General features: G+C 47.9%; 1 protein-coding gene across 5 annotated transcripts in view; it reads left to right on the top strand.

Moving 5' to 3' along the window:
* The window catches only part of SATB2 (SATB homeobox 2), a 203506-nt gene that overhangs the window by 170575 nt on the left and 12772 nt on the right, over window positions 1–20159 (top strand). For all 5 annotated transcript variants that reach the window (XM_075430720.1, XM_075430722.1, XM_075430723.1 and 2 more), the window contains 2 exons: window positions 1339–1494; window positions 11316–11513. In XM_075430720.1, coding sequence (XP_075286835.1) covers window positions 1339–1494; window positions 11316–11513 — 354 coding nt within the window. The remainder of the gene's footprint in view (window positions 1–1338; window positions 1495–11315; window positions 11514–20159) is intronic.

Raw genomic sequence — 20159 nt, 5'->3', positions numbered from 1 at the left:
AGATGTTAGGGAGAGGAAGATCTGGAGGACACCAAAACAAAAGGAGAAGTTCAGAAGGTTTGGTTTTGCCTAGTTAACCTTGCCATTAACAAATAGGCATTTGGGCATGTCTGCCTAGCTAAAAATTAACATTGGATGTACTCTAGTAGGCTTGGACTCTGGCACAAAACCAGGAGCCAGCTGAAAAGGTTTATAATTGGGCCAAATACCTGAATGCCACCAGGGTTTATGGGAGGTTTGGATCTATTCGGAAGTGTGAGCTTTGCCACCTAGGTTGTTTTGCTTCCCAGGACCTTTACATCTCAAGAGAAAACAGAGATCTTATATCAGTAACCCACATATTTCCCTTAAGAGGTGCAAGGGACGCAGTGATTCTGTTTGGGCTCGGGAAAGCGGACGAGATCTGTCTTGCCTAGGGGCTGCTGGTGCCGGGAGTGCCCAGCGAGCATCGCACAGCCCTCACTCCCTCGCCTGCTGCTGCATTCTGGGGACCACCACGGCCCAGGGCCTTTAAAACAAAGTCTGGTAGCAACCTGCTGAGCTGTGTCGGTAGCAGTCTTGCAGGGGCAGGCCAGCCCGGGGAAGGTACTGGCAGCGTCCGTTATTGTCCTTCATTTGTCACAGAAGCTGATGGGAAATCATTCAATTAAAAGGAGTGCAGCGGAATACACAAAATCTCAATATGAGTTTAGGAGAATGAGGGCAGCACATCAAAGGCATGCCAAAGCCCAGCTTTGTGAAATTATTTTATTTTTTCATTTCCACTGATTTCCTAGGTGAAATTAGGTGACTGGCTAGCATAATGATGATAAGGCTGGGAAACCATACATACTCAAATGACACACATATAGTTTTAATAAAGGATGAGGGAGACTTGAGGGAGTGCATTAAATTGAGTAATAATTTATTATTTAGAGACCTCTACCCATTTACTCATTTTTTCTGGGAGAATTGGCTCTTCCTCCAAGGTGTAGGCCGCTTTTAGAGGGGGGGAAGAAGGTAGAGGCTGGTGCCTCTGCCACAGTAGCTAGCTGGCAAAGCCAACGAGTGGCTGCCTGCAGCCGGGTGCCCTGGCTACCTGTCCTGTTGTTGAGCTGCTCAGTGAACGTGCTGGGAGAGGGAGAGGGGGAGAGTTGACAGGGCCTTGCGTGTCCTATAGGAATGCACTGCAATTATTTCCAATCACAATTAACCTGATTAGAATAATGGACAGGAAGTGTCCCTCTGTAGCTAATGCAGTTTGGCATCAGCTGACTGAAATCCTTTGATAATTTCTGCACAGATGGCTGGGCTGAAAGCAGCACTTTTTTAATTATTATTTTCATGGTCTCTTGGTAGGCCAAAACCTCGACACCAACAACAGACCTCCCCATTAAGGCGGACGGCGCCAACGTCAACATCACAGCTGCCATTTATGACGAGATCCAACAGGAGATGAAAAGGGCCAAGGTATCTCAAGCTCTGTTTGCCAAAGTGGCTGCCAATAAAAGTCAGGTGAGTGGTAGAGGGGATTTCGTCGTTGCGGGGCTGTTTGGGGTTCTTTTTTTATAGTAAACTCTGGAGTTGGAACTAGACCCTTCTCCTCCTCCTACCAATAAAAATACATCTGTTCCTACAATAATAATAATCTTCATCTCTGGGGAACCTGTCGTGTTTTTGGCTTTTGCCTGCTTAAGTGGTTTCCTTTTCCCTTTTAAAATAGGCTGAGGAAAGGATCAGCTCACAGCCAAGCTTTTTCTCCCCCTTTGTACAAACACGCGTGTCTTTTCCCACGTGTGGTATATAGCTTACACCTCTGCTAGTGGGACAAGGACCTGCCAGAGTGACGGTATCCTTCTCATTTGGCAGGTAAAGAAACTGTTTTCCTAAGTGATTAACTGAGGGAAGGCAATGGGAAACCGCATATTAGGCAGGTGTTTCCTTTTTTTTTTGCATGTTGTATGTGCTGCATACGGTATTGCCATATGAATAATTCACATCAGATCCAGTCATTGTTACAAAAAGGCGTGAGAGGGCACTGCAGTGAGTTCTTCTGGATTAATTTCCACCTTGGTTGTAAAAAATACATGTGGACAAACCTAGGTTGGGGTGAAATTCTTGAAGAGAATCCATTAATTTAAAAATTTCATCCAACTCTTTAAAAAAATATAGTGCACCAGAAGGGATTTTGTGGAAAGGAGGACAGATAGAATTTTTTGTAGGAGGAGCAGCAACTGCGTTTGAGACCTTTGGAAGGAACTGTTTACTCAATGAAAAGGGCTGCTTCTGATCCTGGATGAAATTACTCAGTTGTGCTAGGAGAGGACATCGATACGCACACAGAAATGCACAAATGTGTCTGTGACAATGAGAGAGTGGGACAGAAGTGTCTAGATGCATGCACTCTGTGAGATACATACTTTCTTTTACTCTGTGCAGGGAAACAACATTGTAGTCATTAAAATAGATGTAAATAAGAGGTTGTTAGGCATATAAACAAAGCTTCAATGGCTGTCAAAGCACGTGGGAGAGCCTTGTCCTTGTTACAGGTATTTATGCCCTGACGCATGGAGTTCTGATTCATTTTTCCTTCCTCATTTAATCATTAATTTCTTTGGCTTTTGCTTTCTCTTGTCAGGGTACGGGGGTTACAGTCCGCAACCCCTCTACCCCCCAGCAATCCCAGGCGTAGTATGAAATACATAAAAGGAAAATACCATGGAACCCTCTTAAACTGTTAAAGGCATAAAAATCTCATGTACCACATGGCAAAATATAATGAGAACTGGAGCTGTTAAACGAATAAAGCTGTTAAAAGCATAATGCCACTTGGCACAACTACTGTGCATTTAACGGTTTTCCACTGTGTAATAAATGACATATGTGGTAAACGTGCAGTAAATATAAAAGCTGCACAATTGATTTTGCAAACGTGCCCCTTATTCTTTACTCCATGCAGATAGCAAAGTTCCACCCAGAATCTGGACTGGACAGCTTTTAATAAGGAGTGTTTAACACAAACTGAATGCCAGCCTCTCTGAGGTTTGGCTTGAAATTGCCTGCAAGCTTCCTGTCATTATACCCAGAGGCTTCTTGAAATAGAGAGGGACTGAACCACCCAGCAATAATTTGGGTGGCTCAGCAGCTCCGGGCTGTGCCAGCTTGAGTGCACTTCTCTGGCAGCATTGAACACCAGCACCAAAAACAAAAATAAGCTCCCTAGTCTTTCACGTGGAAAAAGAACAGGGCAGATTTTGAAAGCCAGATGCGAAAGGGTAAGAACAGAATCCACAGATGTTACTGTTTAAAGCAGAGTTACTGCACGTCAAGGTTCTGTTTCTTCAGCAGCAGCGGTTGCAGAAGTGTTTCTGAGGCTGATGTTCCTTTTGTTTCACAGCCCTGCCAAAGCAGTGCTGGCTCCCTGGGCTGACCCAGCACTTGCCATGCTGGCATGGCACAGCGCTCTGCTGGAGGGTGACACTGCTGGGGGGGCGGGGGAAGGCAGGGACGGAGAGGCCGCAGCAGGGAACCGCAGCGGCGCGGGGCCTTCTCCTGCCCAGAGCCCGCTGGCGTGCCGGCCCCCGGCCAGCTTGCCGTGCCCCGCGGCCAGGAGCAGGGCCGAACGCGGGGACACGGCCGCTGGTGTAGGGGAGAGCCGCTGGCGTGGTGAGGTGATTGGCGCGTCGCCTTCGGTCTAACTTGTCTGAAAACGGGGAGGGGGGCTTTCCCAGGGCTTCGTGCAGGCCAGTTGTGCCAGTCAGGGGCATTTCTGGGGAAGATGCTGCTGATTTCAGCAGCTGAGTTACGTGGTGGGAAGCGCTCATTGAAAACTGCCCATGTTTGCATAAGAGAGAGTTTGGAAGAGGGGAAAAAAGAGCGAGTCTGAGGGTTTGCTTGGACGCTCCGCCAAGGTTTGTTCACTTGCTGTTCTCCCCAGGCCTGGCTTGCGTTGCCTTGGCTTCCTCTATTATTCCCTCACCCCAGACTACTGAGAGTCTTCCAGTTTGCTAACAAGGCATGTGTTATGTTGGGCACTGCTGTTCTGTCAACAGCAATCCACGGTGCTGCGAGATCTTCACAGTTTTAGCAGCCAGTGAGTCTCCGACAGGGCTGTTTTGACATTTTGCACACAGGGCTGTATGTCATGTACCCGAGAGAGCATCCAGAGCCAGTGGAGGCCTCATGTCGTCTCCTCTCTCCATACAGGATGAGTGGTACCCACTGAGAGCAGTTATTGCAAGCGGCATCGTCTACTGGTGGAGTTAACTGACCTCTAATTTAACAAGTAGCCATCTTTATTTGTAAGGCATGGCAGAGGATCAGTTCAGCAACAAAAGGGAAGGGCAGCTGCTAGAAACAAAGGTTACAAATCACAGAGCTCACAAGTCAACGTAAATGCAAGGAATAGGGCCTCACAGAAGTGCTGAGGTGGTATGGCGAGACTTGTTTAAGGGACTCCACCTGCGTAAAGATCTCAAGCCATTCGATTTAGACATTGCCTTATTCATCACGTATTTACCCTCATGTGCATTTTATTCCTTGCAACTTGCATCTAGGCATTTTTAGTCTTATTTGGGAAGTGCTGTGCATCCCTTTGTATTTGTGAAGGCAGCAGGAGCTGAGGGGCTCGGTGCCCTCCAAACACAGCCTCCAAAGCTGTCATCGTCTTTAGTTGCCAGCTGCTGGCGATGTACCCGGCAGACAGCACGCGTCTCTGGGGATGCCGCCTGCCAGTGCCCTTTGTCCCTCAAATGGCTAAACCTGGGACCTGTGCGAGCGCGTTGGGAGCGTTTCTGAGTGTGGCCGGAACACCAGACCTGGGATTCCAGTCTGCGCTTCGGGCTCTCCTGGTTGTATGTGATGCACAAGGAGGTGGGTTTCTGGTGTGCCATTTCAGAAGCGCTCGGGTGGCCCGTGTGTCTCCAGAGTGGGGCCGTGGACAGGCAGAGACTTTGACCTTGGATTGCTTCAGGTTTGGACTGTCGGTCTTGAAAACCGGCTTCTACGTCCACTTCTGCAACTGCTCTGCAGTACGGTGTCAGGAAAACCATTTCCCCCGTGGCCATGTGCCAGCGCTTCTGTAATACTGTGCAGCAGCATCACCCCTCTGACCTCTTCTCGCGAGAGTCCTAACAGAGGCTGGGCTGTGCTCAGCAGATGGCTTTTTTTCTTAGGCTGTGTGAAAGGAGTTTAGAAATATAGTTCTTTTCATAACAAACAGTTGCTATCAAAACAAATAGTGGGCATCGCTGACTGGAGCCCTTGTCGACAGTCTGAGGGAGGGCAAAGTTTGCATGAGCGCGGAGACCGAACTTCCCACAGTTCTCCCCAGGCAAGAGACTCTGCTTAATCAGGCTGGGACGGCGTGGGGCAGCGGGGCGCATGCTGCTGGGGATCTGCGCCGGGCAGGGCAGCTAGAAGGGTTTGACCGTCACCGGTCCAGCGAAAACAAAACATAAACCCTTGAAACTGAAGTTCTTCCTCAAGGGACTGGAATTTGTTCCAGTTGCACCACAGGAAAGCAGGAGAGACCCCATGGGGCAACATCTGAAAAAGCGTTAAGCTGGAAAAGCTCGGTCTCTGGGTTGTATCTTTGCCGTGTTTAAAAATGAACAAATGAAAAATAAACTTGAGCGGGGAGGTTGAGGCTGGGGGCAGAAAAGCCCTTCAGATGAGTCCCTTCGGGTTAAGAGGAACCTGGGGCTATGGATGGAAATCACGGCGACAGTTCCTCGCCTTTCTCTGACCTTTCCTTCTCATGCAGAGAGCCCTGCCTGCCTGCCGGGATTGTCTGGAGCCGGTTCTCTGGCCAGGCGGGTGTTAGCCCTGCAGGCTGGTGAGCAACTGGCCCTGAAAGTGCTTGCATTTTGCCTTAAATTTGGGAGGAGGAGAAGTACCAAGCATATCAGAAGATCCAGGCTGTCGAGTGATTAACCTTGAACTGTATCAAAATGCTCCAAGTAAAGCTGCTCAGGTTCGGTCCCCCTCCCCCGGCCCTCATCAAGAATTCACTGAAGCCATGACAGAACTCTCCATTACAGTTAGTCTTTTATCCATTTCAGCTTTCTTGATTAGGTTACCTTGAATCATTAGGGGGTTTATTTATTTTAATAGACAGTTATTGGATTCATGGAAAGAGAGTTTGGTGACTAAGGAACAAGAGCTGAATATTATCCTGCTCATTTCGCACTGCAGAGAGTCCCAAACTGAGCGGAGGGAAGAGAGGCTGAGGAAGTTTGTCCGGAGGACTCCTGTGATCCCATGCAGAAAGGAAGCTTTCTCTGGAACGCAGCATTTCTTTCCTAATCTTTTAAGACTTGCGTTGATCATTGCTGCTTTTTTTTCCTTTCGTCACATATGTTGACATTTTCTGCACTGATGATGTGGGTGAGGAAATGGCCTTTTACATTTATTTTTGAGATTTATTCCTGAATCACTCTTACTAAGATCTCTTGATTTGCCTACTCATGTTTTCAGTGGAGACCCTAGAAAATGTCAGCACAGAAAATTAGCTGTATTATTGTTATTAATTTCAGTGTAACTGCAGGGAAGCACAAGGTCAGTGTAACTGCAGTTCCATGCAGGCTCAAAGCGCCCCGTGGTGCAGGCTGCGCAGACAGGCTGCCTGTGACCGAGCGACCGCGGGCACCCAGCTGCCACCTCCGGTGATGGCTTTCCGCAGAGATGCTGCTCGAAGCGCAAGGGCTGGCCGGTCGCCCCTGGGGCCGGAACTCTGCTCGTGTGCCGCCGTGGCCTTCATCGGAGACCTGGTCCTTGGCTGCCCGCAAGTCCGCAGATCGGCGGGGAGCAGTCACGGGGGTCGGGATGTTTGTGCGTGCCCTCGCCGAGCACTGGACAACCCGACCTTGCTGTAGCCTGGTACCTCTGGCTGCCGAGCAGCCTCCCCTGTGCCAGGGTGAGCCTAGCAGCAGCAAAAGGGGCAAGGGCTCAGGGGCGAGTGCGGAGAACGCGGCTCCGATGCTGCACCCACTGGCTGTCCCTCACGGGGGTCTGAGCGCGCTAGGGCTGGTGCTTTGGTGGAGCAAGCACGCTGTTTCTGTAACAGCTTAAAAGCACAGTGGGAATGGCTGGCTTCCTGTAGGTTTTTGTTGTTGTTTGCTTAGCTATGTGGAAATGTATTTGATTAGGAGACAGGTTAAAAATAGGACATTAATATGATATTATTTGTTTTATCAAATAAAATGCTTAGAAAATGTTTGTCTTGTCTCATGAGAACAACAAAAATAGAGGCCAGCACTCCTCTGCAGCTCTCTTTGATGAGCTGAATTGGACTGCATTGTCGATGCCTCTAGAAGTTTTGGGGTGAAATGAAGGAAGTTCTGAGCAGAATTCCTCGTAACCACAAGCACTGGGTGTGCCTGACTGTACAGCCAAAAGCATCCTTTAATTGTGCTGGTTTTCCTCCTCCTGTTTTTAATGGAAGACATTCCCGTTTGAGAACCTTAGAGGCTGACATTAGGGGCCAGATTCTGCCATGCACATTGGCACTGGCACGTATCAATCTCTCCTGGTAGCTCTGGCAGTCAAGGGGGCTGTTTGCGCAGCGATGTGCAGGGGAGGCAGGATCAGAAATGCCGCCTGTTGTGGGGCGGGGGAAGGATGTGTTACTTGTTAGATTTTCAGAATGCGTTCACAGAAGTTGGATTTGCTTGTAATGCAGTGAACTCAGATGTGGATGAGTGGGGGAAAAGGTGGTGAGACAGCGTCTCCTCCTTCACTTTTCCTTCTTCGTGCCAAGAAATGCAGCTATAGATGAAAATTCACTGTGAATGGTTGTAGCTCCAAGAGTTTCTGTATGTTAGCATTTTTGAAATGAAATAATTCTCCTGGAAAGCTCTGTGTAACATACACAGACCCAAAGAAATAAATAAAAGAAAAAAAAATTGCAACCAAAAAGCCCCAAGTTGAGATTTTTAACAGAAAAAGGAGATTTGCATATTAATAATTCATGAGTTCTCATTGAACATGCACGAAGAAACGGTGCTATTCAATAGAGAATACTGTCATCTGTCACTGTTTTATTTGACATTTACACTTTTTTTTTTTTTTTTTGCCTGGTACTGCAAAACTTTCTTGGATGGCATGCTAAGATTATTTAAATAAATAATTAAAAAAATCCGATGCAGACTCTTCATCTGTGCATGGGGAAGGCGGTTACATGCAATCATAAAGAATGTGTGAGTAAGCTACAGCGCTGTGTTTGCTCACGTATTAGCCAAAGCTATCGCCTGATAAGAGCCCCAGAGATGGGTAGATTGGGTCTTGAACGGCTGGGCGAGAGAATGAATGCTCAAGTAAATAAAGGGAAGGACAGGAAAAGAGCAGCGAAGGGACAGATTTGATGCAGATAAGTGTACACACGCACGCAGTGGGTACACGTGTGTGGGGGGGGGGGGGAGCGTATGATGGCTGTTGTGAAGAAAGCTGCCACAAATACATTGCTTTTGCTGATGCAGAAATAAATATTTATAAATGGTGCTGGGGGAGATCCAGTCCTGCACAACGCGAGAGCAGACAGGGCGTTTAGCACAATGACAATTCATAGTTAGGCGCACCTTGCAATTTCTTGCTAATATTAGGCTCATGAAAATCTTTCTGCTCTGTAGGTTAGTTATTATTTATAAAAATCACGGAACCAGCTGATACATTCATAAGCTAATTATTGTAGCAGCTGGGTACACATGGTGCAATATGTCTGAGGCTGTGAAGTATCACAGATTTCTTGGGGCCTGCTGTGGTGGGGGTGTGCTGTTGAAGGCTAGATCCCTTAATCTGATCAGCCAAGCAAATACTTTGTGGGGAAACTGGATTAATATCTCTCTAAATACCACGGATGTGCTTCACCTTCAGAACCAGGCTCCTTTAAACGTGCCATTAGCTTATCTCCTTTGGGGAATGGAGAAGTTCTCAGGTGTCCGCAGGACAGCGGGGTCTTTGCCTGGTGCCTCCCTTTGCCAGAAATTAATTTGGTTTGCTCATGTCTGCACACATGGTCACACTGCAGTCTAATCTTTTCCCTAATAGCTCCAAGGTCAGGACCTCGCATGTTGCCAGGCAAATTGAGCGCTATCCTTCTTAAAGACTAATGGCAGCAAGTGCCTAGTCCATAATGAAGCCTGTAGTGTTGCCCTAAGTGATTGTAATGAGCGCTGATTACAGCGGGGCAGATAAATCAGAATGCAGCAGTTGCCGTGGGGCTGGCTGGTCCAGCTCTGGGAAGGGGAGGTGGTCCCGCCGACCCGTCCCGGGGCTCGGCCATCCCCGGGCTCCGTGCAGGGCCCGGGCAGCCCCGGGAGCCCCCCTGCCAGGGCCTGCCCCACGGGCCCTGGCCCCGCCGGGCGCAGGGGCTGGGTGCGTTGTCTGCTGAACCGTTGGTCTTCACGCTGCAGCAGCATCCCTCGGGGGGTGTTAAACATCCCTGCGTGAGACGTGTGAAAGAGTTCAGGTGGAGACTTACTCAGATCACTGAAAACAGGGAGAAATGGGAGCATAGTTCTCCACAGATGGTTCATTTTCTGTTTCAGAAATTATTTCCTTTGTATGAAGGAACCCCTGAGAAAACACTGCGGAGCGGGGAGATTTTCTTCCTGTCTTTTCTCTGAAAGAAAGTTTGGGGGGATTTCTGAGTGGAGGAAAGGGAAGGGGGAGAGCTGAGGGCAAGGGATGTGGCCAAACCATGTGAAAATGCAGACGTCACCTGGCTGAGAGATTACCCAAATACCAGTCAAAATACTTTGAAAATATAATACAGAGTGTATGTGTGTGTGTGTCCCAAGTAAATGATTAGGTATCTTGTTTTCATCCTCGCGCCCCCCCAACCCTCCTAGTTTATTGCAAGAAAAGATCAGGTCTGCACAAATGTGGCCTCTCACTTGTAAAAACAAGGCAGTGTTGTGTTACAGATTAGTTTATAAATCCCTGGTGGCTTCACAGTTCAGTGCCTACAGCTGCTGCAGATGGGCCTGGGTTTTTGTCTCTTCGCTGTGCTGCAGCCGGCAGTTGAAGGAGAAAATGGAATGATCGGGTTATTAACATGTAGGCCGTGAGGAAGAGGCTGCACAATGAGAACAGCTGGTGTTGCTGTCTTGGCTGATGCAGCGGAGATAATCAAATCTTGCCTTTTTTGGGGGGGCGAAGGCAGAAGACAGAGTGGAGAGTAAGACAAACAACGGCTTATGATATTATAAACGGGGTTTAGAGTGCGCGGTAGAAGTTGCCGATGGCTTACAAGTTGTTACACAAAACAGTGGCACCGAAAGACCCGCACGTGGGCCGGTGACGGGCCTGGCTGTTCTGCTTGCTCTGGCCCCTGTTCGCAAGGACACAGATTTGGCTGCTGCTCCTTCCAAACATTTTTAACATTGATCAAGCTATCTTTTAGGTATTGCAAGGTGCCTGTCAAAATGGTGTCAGAATGCTGAGCTGTAGCTCGAAAATGATGAGTTACAAAGCTACTAGGTAAAATATTTTGACAGGAGTCAGCAAGGCGCGTTGGCAGCATCCTCGGCATTATCTCCCGGTACTGTGCCATTGGCAGGGCGTCTCCTCGCACGCTGGCACCGGAGGGGAGCGGCTAACCTGAAAACAATGTAGCAGGAATAAAATCTACTATTTTTGTGGTCTCTAGCTGGATTTAGTATTACCCCCACCTCCTATCTTGGTCTCTAGTAACTGCTGCAGGACCCTATTTGCTACTTTTGCGCTGACTGCTAGCGGGTTCCCCTTCTGTGACATGGCATCTTCTAAGCGGCCATCTGATCATTTAAAGCTGTCAAGTTTCAGTGGGGTACAGATCTCGAGGAGTCAGTGCAGCATAGTGACAGCAAATCAGAGGTCTTTACTGGGTAGTATCTTCTAAACATTTTCAGTAGGGGTTGCATTCCTGGTCCTGCAGCTGCAACCCTTAGCTTGAGGGTTGCTGGCAAGTCTCAGGGGTGATGTCTCCTTTTCTCTTGCATGGATGAAGAAATAAAGGGGCTCTGAAACGGAAGTGGAGATGCACCTTTATTTGTTTTCTACAGGAAAAATATTTATATCCAAGCATTTTAAATATGGTATGATTATGATGGGGGGCAAGATGCTGTGCTTCCTGGTTTGTGTGAAGCACTGCTGGTTGTTTCTGTTTCTCCAGCTTGCAGGCAATAGAATATATCAAGGATTTGCTGAGACCAAAGGGCAGCTGAGAGTAGGGGGTGTGCTGTGTGAGATGAGGCCAGCGAAACTTGCAGCACAGAGCTCTCAGTCTCTCTGGCCTTCCACTCGCATCTGGTTCCTCAGTGCTCAGTGAACTAACTGTGCTGACCCTACCGTTGCAGGGCTGGCTGTGTGAGCTGCTTCGCTGGAAAGAAAACCCGAGTCCAGAAAACCGCACCCTTTGGGAGAACCTCTGCACCATTCGCCGCTTCCTGAACCTTCCCCAGCACGAGAGGGACGTGATCTACGAGGAAGAGTCCAGGCATCACCACAGTGAGCGTATGCAGCACGTTGTCCAGCTCACTCCTGAGCCCGTGCAGGTCAGAGCGGTGACTTCCTTCCCGGGTGTCTGGGGGGAGCAGCTTTTGGAGGCAGAGGGAAGCGGCTGGTTCCAGCTGCCTTCCGCTTTGCGGGCTGAGATGCGCCGGTTTTTGCCTGTCTGTAGGGCCACGTGCCAACCACTGCTCTTGAGTTCAGCGCTCACCGTGTGGATGCTGCAGCGTGCGTGTGGGTGTGTGCAGGTTTGTGTTGGTGGTTGAAGAGAAGGGGCGTGGCAGTCCGTGCCACCGGTAGCAGCAAGGTCAGCAGCGGTGACCTTGCGGAGCTCCCTTGGTGTCAGGAGTTGTGTTGCGGCTGAAACACAGTTTAGCTGTCTACAGCTGCCCATACCAATGTGTTCCTCAGCAAAGGCAAGAAGTGTGCGGTTATTTAGGAAGCGGAACAGGAGCGGGGACTTGGTCACTCGCTGCTTCTCACAAAACCTGAGCAGCCCTGGTACCGACTCTCAAATGTTGGCCAGAGTGCAGCTGCAGCTGTACATTTGCTTTTGTTCCAAGGAGCCAGATAACACTTCAGGAATAGGAGGAGGGTAGGAGAGGAGGTTTTCCGTGTGTGGGTAACACAGGGGTTTTGAAGAGTGTGACATGGAGAAGTGTTTTTTATATATTCCCTGAAACCTAGAAGTACTTCTAAAGTGGGCGTGGTGAGTGTTTTGCAGGGAACAGATTCTCATTTCACCTTCTCCTCAGGATTGTTTTGCTCCTCTCTATGACCTTTGTGACTGGTATGAATTTGTGGTTTGTGCACCATTGTTCTGTCCTTGTCCTCAGGCCTTAATAGAAGGAGAAGTAAATAGATACAAACATGCACAGGGAAAATGATGTGAAAATACTACAAGATTTTTCATCTTTGCAGTTCCAGCTTCAGTCAGAAGAGAAAATCAGCTTTACATGTATTCCTAATAACTAGTGATGCATGTCACAGATCCAGACATCTGCTGATGGTCGGGAGAGGCTCAGGAGATGTTTTTTCAATCTAAAAAGCTGAGGTGACGCACAGCAGACCATCGTTTTGGGTTGACACTGGCGCTTGGTGCCATTCACCTGGTCCCGTTGCGTGACTGCTCTCGGAGAGCTGTCTGTGCTGCGTTTCTCTCTGATAATCTCACAGTTCCTCCCACCACCTTTGCTCTCTCTGTTGTTGTTTGAGGGTGGCTTGTGCTGCTTTGTACTCTTGCTGTGAACCTTGGCATTCAGCCTCTATTCTTTGTCACTGCTGTTGTTCTGCTGCTGCTAGCACTGTCACCTACCATCTAGTCACCTTTTTCCAAAGGTGGAAGGTTTTTCTGTCTTATAGTCCTGCCCCTGCTGAGACACGTTGGTCTTGCCCAGTTTAATTATTGCCTAGTTCAGTATCCTTTGTCTCTTCTGCGACTGACTTCCTCCTTGCCTTCCATTTGGTCTTTGCCTGGAAGAAAAAATGTGTTTCCTGGGGTCGGGTTCTGAGAGCTAGAAAGTAGGTGAAGTGCTCTGAGTAGTTAACGCTGCAAGTTTTGTCTTCCATGTTCCCAAACGCTTGTGGAATCTTGGGGGCAAGCAGCTACAAAAGGGTAAAGGGCCGTGCTAACATGTGGGAAGATGGCTAGACCTGTGTAGATCTGAACATGCTAACCCAGTTCTGGTGCCCACAGCAGGCAGGAATATCCTCGAAGGGACAGTCTGAAGAAGTTTTCCTGAGCTCTTTTGGGTGACCTTGATAATTAGCCTACTTCTGAAAGCCTTCTGCACATCACTTTTCTGCATCATGCAGGTTGGCTCTTGTGAGTGACACGTTACACTGCGTTGGAATGCGATGCATTTGTATTTGTCAGCAAGTTACAAAGCCATGGATTAATTATTTATTACAGTCAAAATATGAAAAATGAAGAAAAATAAATGGAACCAGCTGGCAACTACGTACAGCAAAACTCTGGAGACCCTGGTGTACAGTTGATACAGTAGGCTTGTGTTTTGGGGGTGCTGCATTTTAAAGCTATGTTTGCCCATCCAAAAACCCCAGTAGGTTTCCGAGTGGCACGCAACCAGTGCAAGACACAGGAGGCTTGCTGTCCACCTGCTCTCTACTGTCAAAAGATACCCTGCACCAAGCAATTTTTTGCATAGTTTTCAGTCTCTAAGACTTGAATTGTTTCAAGCAGTAAGGTTTGTTTTTCGGCTGCTGCAAAGGTCACTATTAGGTAATTAGCCATGAAGAATCAGTGACAGCAGCCAGAGACGTAAAGCTGAGGTCCTCACACTTGCAGTCATTGGAGATTTTGTGACACTTTTCATAAGGGTGGGGGTCTTGGGCCCCGCTCCTGGCCGAACTCCAGGCTAAGTAATTACATTCTGCCTGTCTGAAATTCCCTCTGTAGTGTCAAGTGGGAAAGCAACTCTCATTTCCTCTCAAAGCGATGGCGGGTGCAGAATGTCTGCCACGGTGCTCGGCTGCATTTTAGCAGGGGGTGGAAACATCCCAGAGCTGCAGTCACCGACCTACTTTGCTTTGCAGGCTTTGCTAGTGAAAAGTACGCTGTAAGTGGAGCCCTTACCTGCAGCCCTGACGTCGAGATGCCAGTGCTCTGAAGAAGGTACGAGTAGCGGCGCTGTGACTTACAGCAGGCGCAGTACCGTCGCGCCGAAGCAGGCAGGAGGCTCTTAGTCCTGCTTTGTCTCTCCACTCACCTCATCGTTCTCTCTGCTGCAATGGATTTGACGTGTGTACTGTCACTTGTGCTGTTGCTCGAGGCTCCTGCCCCTCCAGCTGTGGGACTGGGAGAACCTGAACATGGGCGGCCCCGTGCTCCTGCCAGAGGTCCCTGCCTCCACCGTTGAGCCCTTTCTGGGCTGGGGATGCTCCTCCGAGCTGGGGTTTCTTCCAGCCCCTTCCAAGCTGAAGGGCTTGGAAGAAACTCCTGGCTGTCGTCGCAAGAGGCACGACCAGGCGAAAGACAATGGACAGATAAAATCCAGCCTTTTCCCCGGTATGGCTTCTTGGAAATGGCGAAGGTTTCATCGTGATGGGTTTGGTGTAGTTCACCTGCCGATGGCAGGGCTGAGCACACCGTCTGCGAGGGAATCGCCCCAAGGCTGGGTTTGGTTCCCCTCCTCTAACGGCGGGGTGTGCGCAGTGAGGCGGTTCTTGTGGTGCTGTAGAAGGTCAGCTGGGCAGAGTTTTGCTCTTGATGTTTAAGGGATTGGTGTTTCTTTTGTGGCAGGTTCTTGCCCTCGTTTCGTTATGACTAGCCGTACCTCACTGCTTAGTTTTAGGTTCAGGGCTTTCAGGAGAAACATTGTCTTTTCTGCTCTCTTCCATTAGATTTTTCCTGTCAGCCATATGTTAATCCCTTTGATCAAGTATTTTCCTGTTTCTGAAATAAAAAATGCCTATAGTGGAAGCTCAGTGCACAAGAAATTCCTTGCTGCACACTTGATTTATTTGTTATTGTGCTGAGGAGTCATAAAATGTGAGCCCCGTGGAGCTCTGTGACATGGCTGTGTTCTCTGGCAGCATCGGGTATGACCATATGGATGTGCCGGAGCATGGATTTTCTTTCGTGTGCTGGTTGCAGAGCATCCACGCTACACCTACATGTTGCTGTGCACGCAGGCTGAGCTCGCCGCAGCCACGCGCTTGGTTTTTGAAGAAATTCAGGTGCGCACTAAGTGACTCTTCCTCCATCCCGTTCTGTGCAATGTGGTGCAGTCACAAAGTGCTGCTGTGGGACTAGGGAAACGACCTGTGAGTTTGTTGCTAGCTGGATACCACAAGGACATCACCTCTGATTTATGGAGTGCCCGAGCCACAGGCTGCTGGAGGATGGGAGAGTATGCTGGAAAGCTTTATTGTATTTGTGCCCTGTTCTCGTGCTTCAGCGCCATCAGACGCGGGATCCCGGCTGGACCTTTGGTGTGGCCTGGCCTGGCTCTGCTGTGGGTCTCCTGGACAGACTGCATGCGGAGCGGTCACTTTGCAGCAAGCAGCTGAGGGCTGTGTTTAGCTCCCTGCTCTGCAGAGGTGAGGGTACCTTGTCTTACTTTCCATCCCTCGCTAAATCCCACCATTCCCAGGCTGTTTGCTGCCGTGGACCTTTCCAGAGTGTTGATGCTGAGAAGTGCCGACAGCCGCTTCCCGTTGCCAGCTAGGGATTCGGTGTTTGTTACAGACGTGCTGGGACACAGTAAATCTAATTTCTCTCCCTTCTCCCACTGTTTGTCTGCTGTGTCCAAGGTGACTGCTCCAGAGAATAACCATCTTGCCTGGCACTTTAATATAGTGCTAATTCATTGTTAATTGCTGGGGCAGAGAAACCTGTCTCAGATGGGAAAGCGATGAATCAAGCTGTTGTCTCTGGAGTGTTGGGGTGGGTAAGCCTGTTCTCTGGAGTAATGAGCCACCCGCAGCAAAGCACCTACTATTCAGGGAGCAGGGAAACCTTGCCTTGCATTTTCTGCGTAAGCTGACAGATAGATCTGCTGAAGCTGGTAGGTACATATTGATTTAAGAGCAGTCAGATGTTGACTTTAAAGAAACAGGAATGGTTTTCACATGCTTTCTGATACACTGTTACTTTTGTCACTTTTTGAAAATTACTTCCCTCCGCCCTTTTTTTCTCAGAAGCTTTGATTTAGACAAATCTGGCAGTTTATAATAGTTCAGATCATAAATCATGGAGGCACATTAGTAAATAAAAGAAGGCACAGCAGAAAGCTGTAGGAAGGCTCTTTTGTATTGTGTGTTCACTGCAAACATTGTGGTCTCTCTTTAAATATGCGGAAAGTAACATACCACAGAAGTAAATGAAATACTAATTTTGTCATTTTGTGAGGGATGGAAGGGAACAAATATTTTTGAAATGACAATGAAATACAAAACAGCAGAACATGAAGCCCTCGTAAAAATGGGTCAAGGCAAGTGGCAGTGGCAATCCAATGAAACTAATTTCATATTCTCTTTCTAGAAGTAATAAAGAGGGGAATGAACACCACAGTAGTGTTTCCTAATGGAATATCTGATTCTAAACAACGTCTTAGAGTTCATGGGTCACACAATGCATAGAGTGCAAATGGAAAGAACAGTGAGATGTGAAACTTCCTTTCTTAAAAAATAATATTAATTAATAATACTTAGGCAGTCGTAGATGATGAGTGAAGCAAAACTGTGTTACTCCATAGGGGAGCATGGTGCGCTTAATGATCTATAGGGTGATGTGCACAGTGAGTTTTTGCCATGTTTGTGTGGGTTACAGCGGGGGATTTCACATATTGGAAATCAGGACTGAGTTGTCTGGGAGACTTCAACAAAAACCACTTCTCCAAACCATGCTAGATCTCTGACTTTGGTGCATACTGATTTGTCTAGACTATTTGTTTTGTGGGGGTAGGGTGCCCTGTGATTAATTCTTGATGGCTGCACCCTGATAGTTTTGCTTTTTGATCATTTCTCTGCACCCAAAAGACAGACCATAGATGAGTACCCACTGCTTTTAGATTCCCCCAGCTGCTTATTCTGTGGCTGGATGCGATGTCTGCTGGGACAGGGGTGGGCAAGACTGGTGAGACAACTTGTACTCACAAGCTGGGATGGACTTCGAGAGACACTTGTATCGCAGGTTTAGTCATTCCACTCAAAGCTCAGAGCATTGGTTTGGGTGGGTTGCAGCTGGAGTATTTATTTTGTCTTTGATTGATAACTGCAGGGGGAAATGCATATCAGAATGAGATCTGTGAATTTGGAGAGTGGAGAATATCTGTCTTCCTCAGTTATTACGTTATCTGGAGTTCCTTCTCTCTCTCTTCTCAGAATTAGACAATAACAGTCAATTTCAGTATCTCCTTTCAATCTAAACCATTCAAAAAACACTGAAAAAGATATCGAACTATGTAACTTCCATTTCTGTTCCGTATTAAAGCTGAAGGCAGTATATATTGCAAATGCCACTTCCTTTGCATTTAACTCTACCATGTGCGTGTCTGCTTTTGGGTGGGAGTAAGGGACTCTCCCTCTCTGAATAATGCAGTGCGTGCAAGACTCTGAGAGCTTCCACCTCTGAACCGCTGTCTCATCCTGCTCTGGCACGTGCACTCTGCAGCCAGACATGCGACATTTTGGAACCAAAGCTGTGGCCGTGCGCTCTGGCTTTCCACCCTCCTGGAGCACACCGTTTTCCCGACGGGCCACAGCAGCTCGGGACCCTTGCTTGGGGTGCGACAGAGGCAACAGGAGCACATAACAGACAGCAAACCCCTGACATCCAACTCCGAGGTGTCCGATGGAGCTTCTTGTGATTGATAGTTCGCACAATTGCAGTGGAAAGCCGCTGAGCTCTGACTGCTGTAGCCAAGCCTGCCTGCTGCGCCTGCTCAGCTGTTTCTGTTCAGTGCGGATATCTCATGTGGCTGAAAAGTGCTGCTGATGGTACGTTGAGGATGAGCAAACATCTAGAGCAAGGTTACTAAATAAAGCTCTTCAAATTCACATAACCTTTGAGGCTTGCTGTCTGGCAAGAGGCCAGTCCTGAAGGCTGAAGGGCCACTAGATGAGCCTCTGTTCCATTTACGTTTGAAAATGTTTGCAGTTAAAAATATTGCTGTTTTTAATTTCATTTTAGTGCTCCCTAAATACTCCTGTCCCTCACGCTTGTACAGAGATGATAATGTCAGACTTTAGAGATGTGTAAATGTTTATAGGCTACTGCGCATGCAACATTTTATTCTCAGGCTCCTTACAGAAATCTTAGAGTTGGAGCCCTGGATCGTTGCAACTGGCCTTCTGTGCAGACAGGCAGTCGTAAAAATTTCATGGGGAGGGAAACAAGATTGTATGGTGCTACCAGAGCACTTCTTGTCCTCCAAAGATCTCTGAGAGCGAGCAAGCAGCTCTTCTCAAGTGCTGCGCAGCATCCCCCGAGGACATGGAGCAGCCTCTGGGCAGAGCTGGAAGTTAGGCTGCGACACAGCGGGAAGTAGATGCTCCGTCTCCTGGCCCCAGGCCGGTCTTTTCGGAAGTTCATTGGTGTGGACTTTTTTCGTTTTTTCTTTGTGTTTTCCTGGATGGCTGGAAATACCTAGAGTCTAGGTATTTTTATATATATATAGAGGGATGTGATTTTTTCAGGGTTAGTATGCTGTGTATGTTGTTCCATGTTTGTATGGACTTTTACAGGAATGGTAGATTGAAACAGGAAATGTTTTTCTGTGTGTGCACTATTCTCACACATCAAGGATCCAGAAGTACAGTAGCGCATATTTTTTTCTCACAGTCATCTATGCTTACAGTGTTTCAAAGAATATTCCAAAATATCTTGGCACAGACAAAGCAAAGCTGTTTGCAAGATCCCTAGCTGTGGAACAAAGGCTACATTCTCAACACACATCACACATGACTTTAATTTATTAAAGTCTTAAACAAAAATCAGATAATGGATTTAGAAAATTGAACTTCACCGTTTGTAAGGCTGCTCACATTGTGAAAGGAAGTAGGTATCCCCTTGTACCTCCTTTCCAATGTCTTTTCTCCCAGTTCTACTCACTTCATGTTTCAGAAGGTAAAAATCTTACATTTAATACAAATAAATACATTTTTAAACCAGTAATTTGGGACTGACACATCATGGTGCCTACCTTGAGAGGGACGTGGTGTTTGGAAACCAAGGCATGCAAAGACAGAGAAGGTGCCTGTGGTGGTGCACTGAGAAGTTTGAAACTTCTAGAGTCATTATTAACATCTTACCATTACGTGTGGCAAAAAGGATGTGGTAAATCACGGAACGTGTCCTGGCTGTTACAGTCGCAGTCATCTCGTTAACTGTGTATCAAAAAACATTCCTCGGTTTCCAGTTTAGATTAGATTTAGTTTTATGCTGTTTGTGCCATCATAATACAAAATAATGTTGACACCCTTGAATTTTCTAGTTGCTTTTTCTCAAGTTTATGGTTTGGCTCTCTGCGTTACGCTCTTACTAGGCCATGTCCATGTGATGTGCTGCACTTGAATCCCAGGCGTGCGGGCAGGGGGGTTGTGAAGAGCCCCTTCCTTCCCACCCCAGGTCCCATCGCGTGGCTGGGGAGCGAGGCAGCGCGGTCTGCACAAGGGCTGCGTGCAGACCCGTGGCGGCCGGGGCTGGTACGAGCGCTGCGTCGCTGAGGCTCCTGGTTAGGTCTGCAAAACCTTGGGCTTCTCCATCTTGCAAAAAGCTTGGCAACCTGGGTCTCTCTTTCCTTCTTGGGATTTTGGTGATTTTTAGATTCAAAACGTGCAGAGTGTTGCGGAAGTCCCTTGTGCTACGGCAGGGTACAATGAGGAGTTGTATCCTGCCTGTGAGGAGTAAGAGCCGGCTCCTCTGTCCGTGCTGTGCTGGGGAAAGGTGCGGTGGCAGCTGCGGATCCATCCGGCTGCAGCAGCACGTGAGAGACACGCTGAAATTCCAGGACTCAGCGGGCCCCATAAAAAGATCTGTCTGGACAGCACTTCACTAGTTAAGTGCAAAGTTATTATTGTTATTTATTATTTATTTCCTTTTCTATTTTTTCACTTACTGAACAAGCAGGAAATATTTTTGTTCTTTCATTTTAGAAGTGAAATAAATGTATTCCCTGCAGCATTTGAAATTTTAATAATCCGTAATAAATAAAATCATATCTAATAAC

Source organism: Opisthocomus hoazin, chromosome 9 (genome assembly GCF_030867145.1).
Source record: "Opisthocomus hoazin isolate bOpiHoa1 chromosome 9, bOpiHoa1.hap1, whole genome shotgun sequence".
Taxonomy (NCBI): Eukaryota; Metazoa; Chordata; class Aves; order Opisthocomiformes; family Opisthocomidae; genus Opisthocomus; species Opisthocomus hoazin.
Note: the sequence above shows the minus strand (reverse complement) of the source record. Positions and strands in the feature narration are given on the sequence as shown.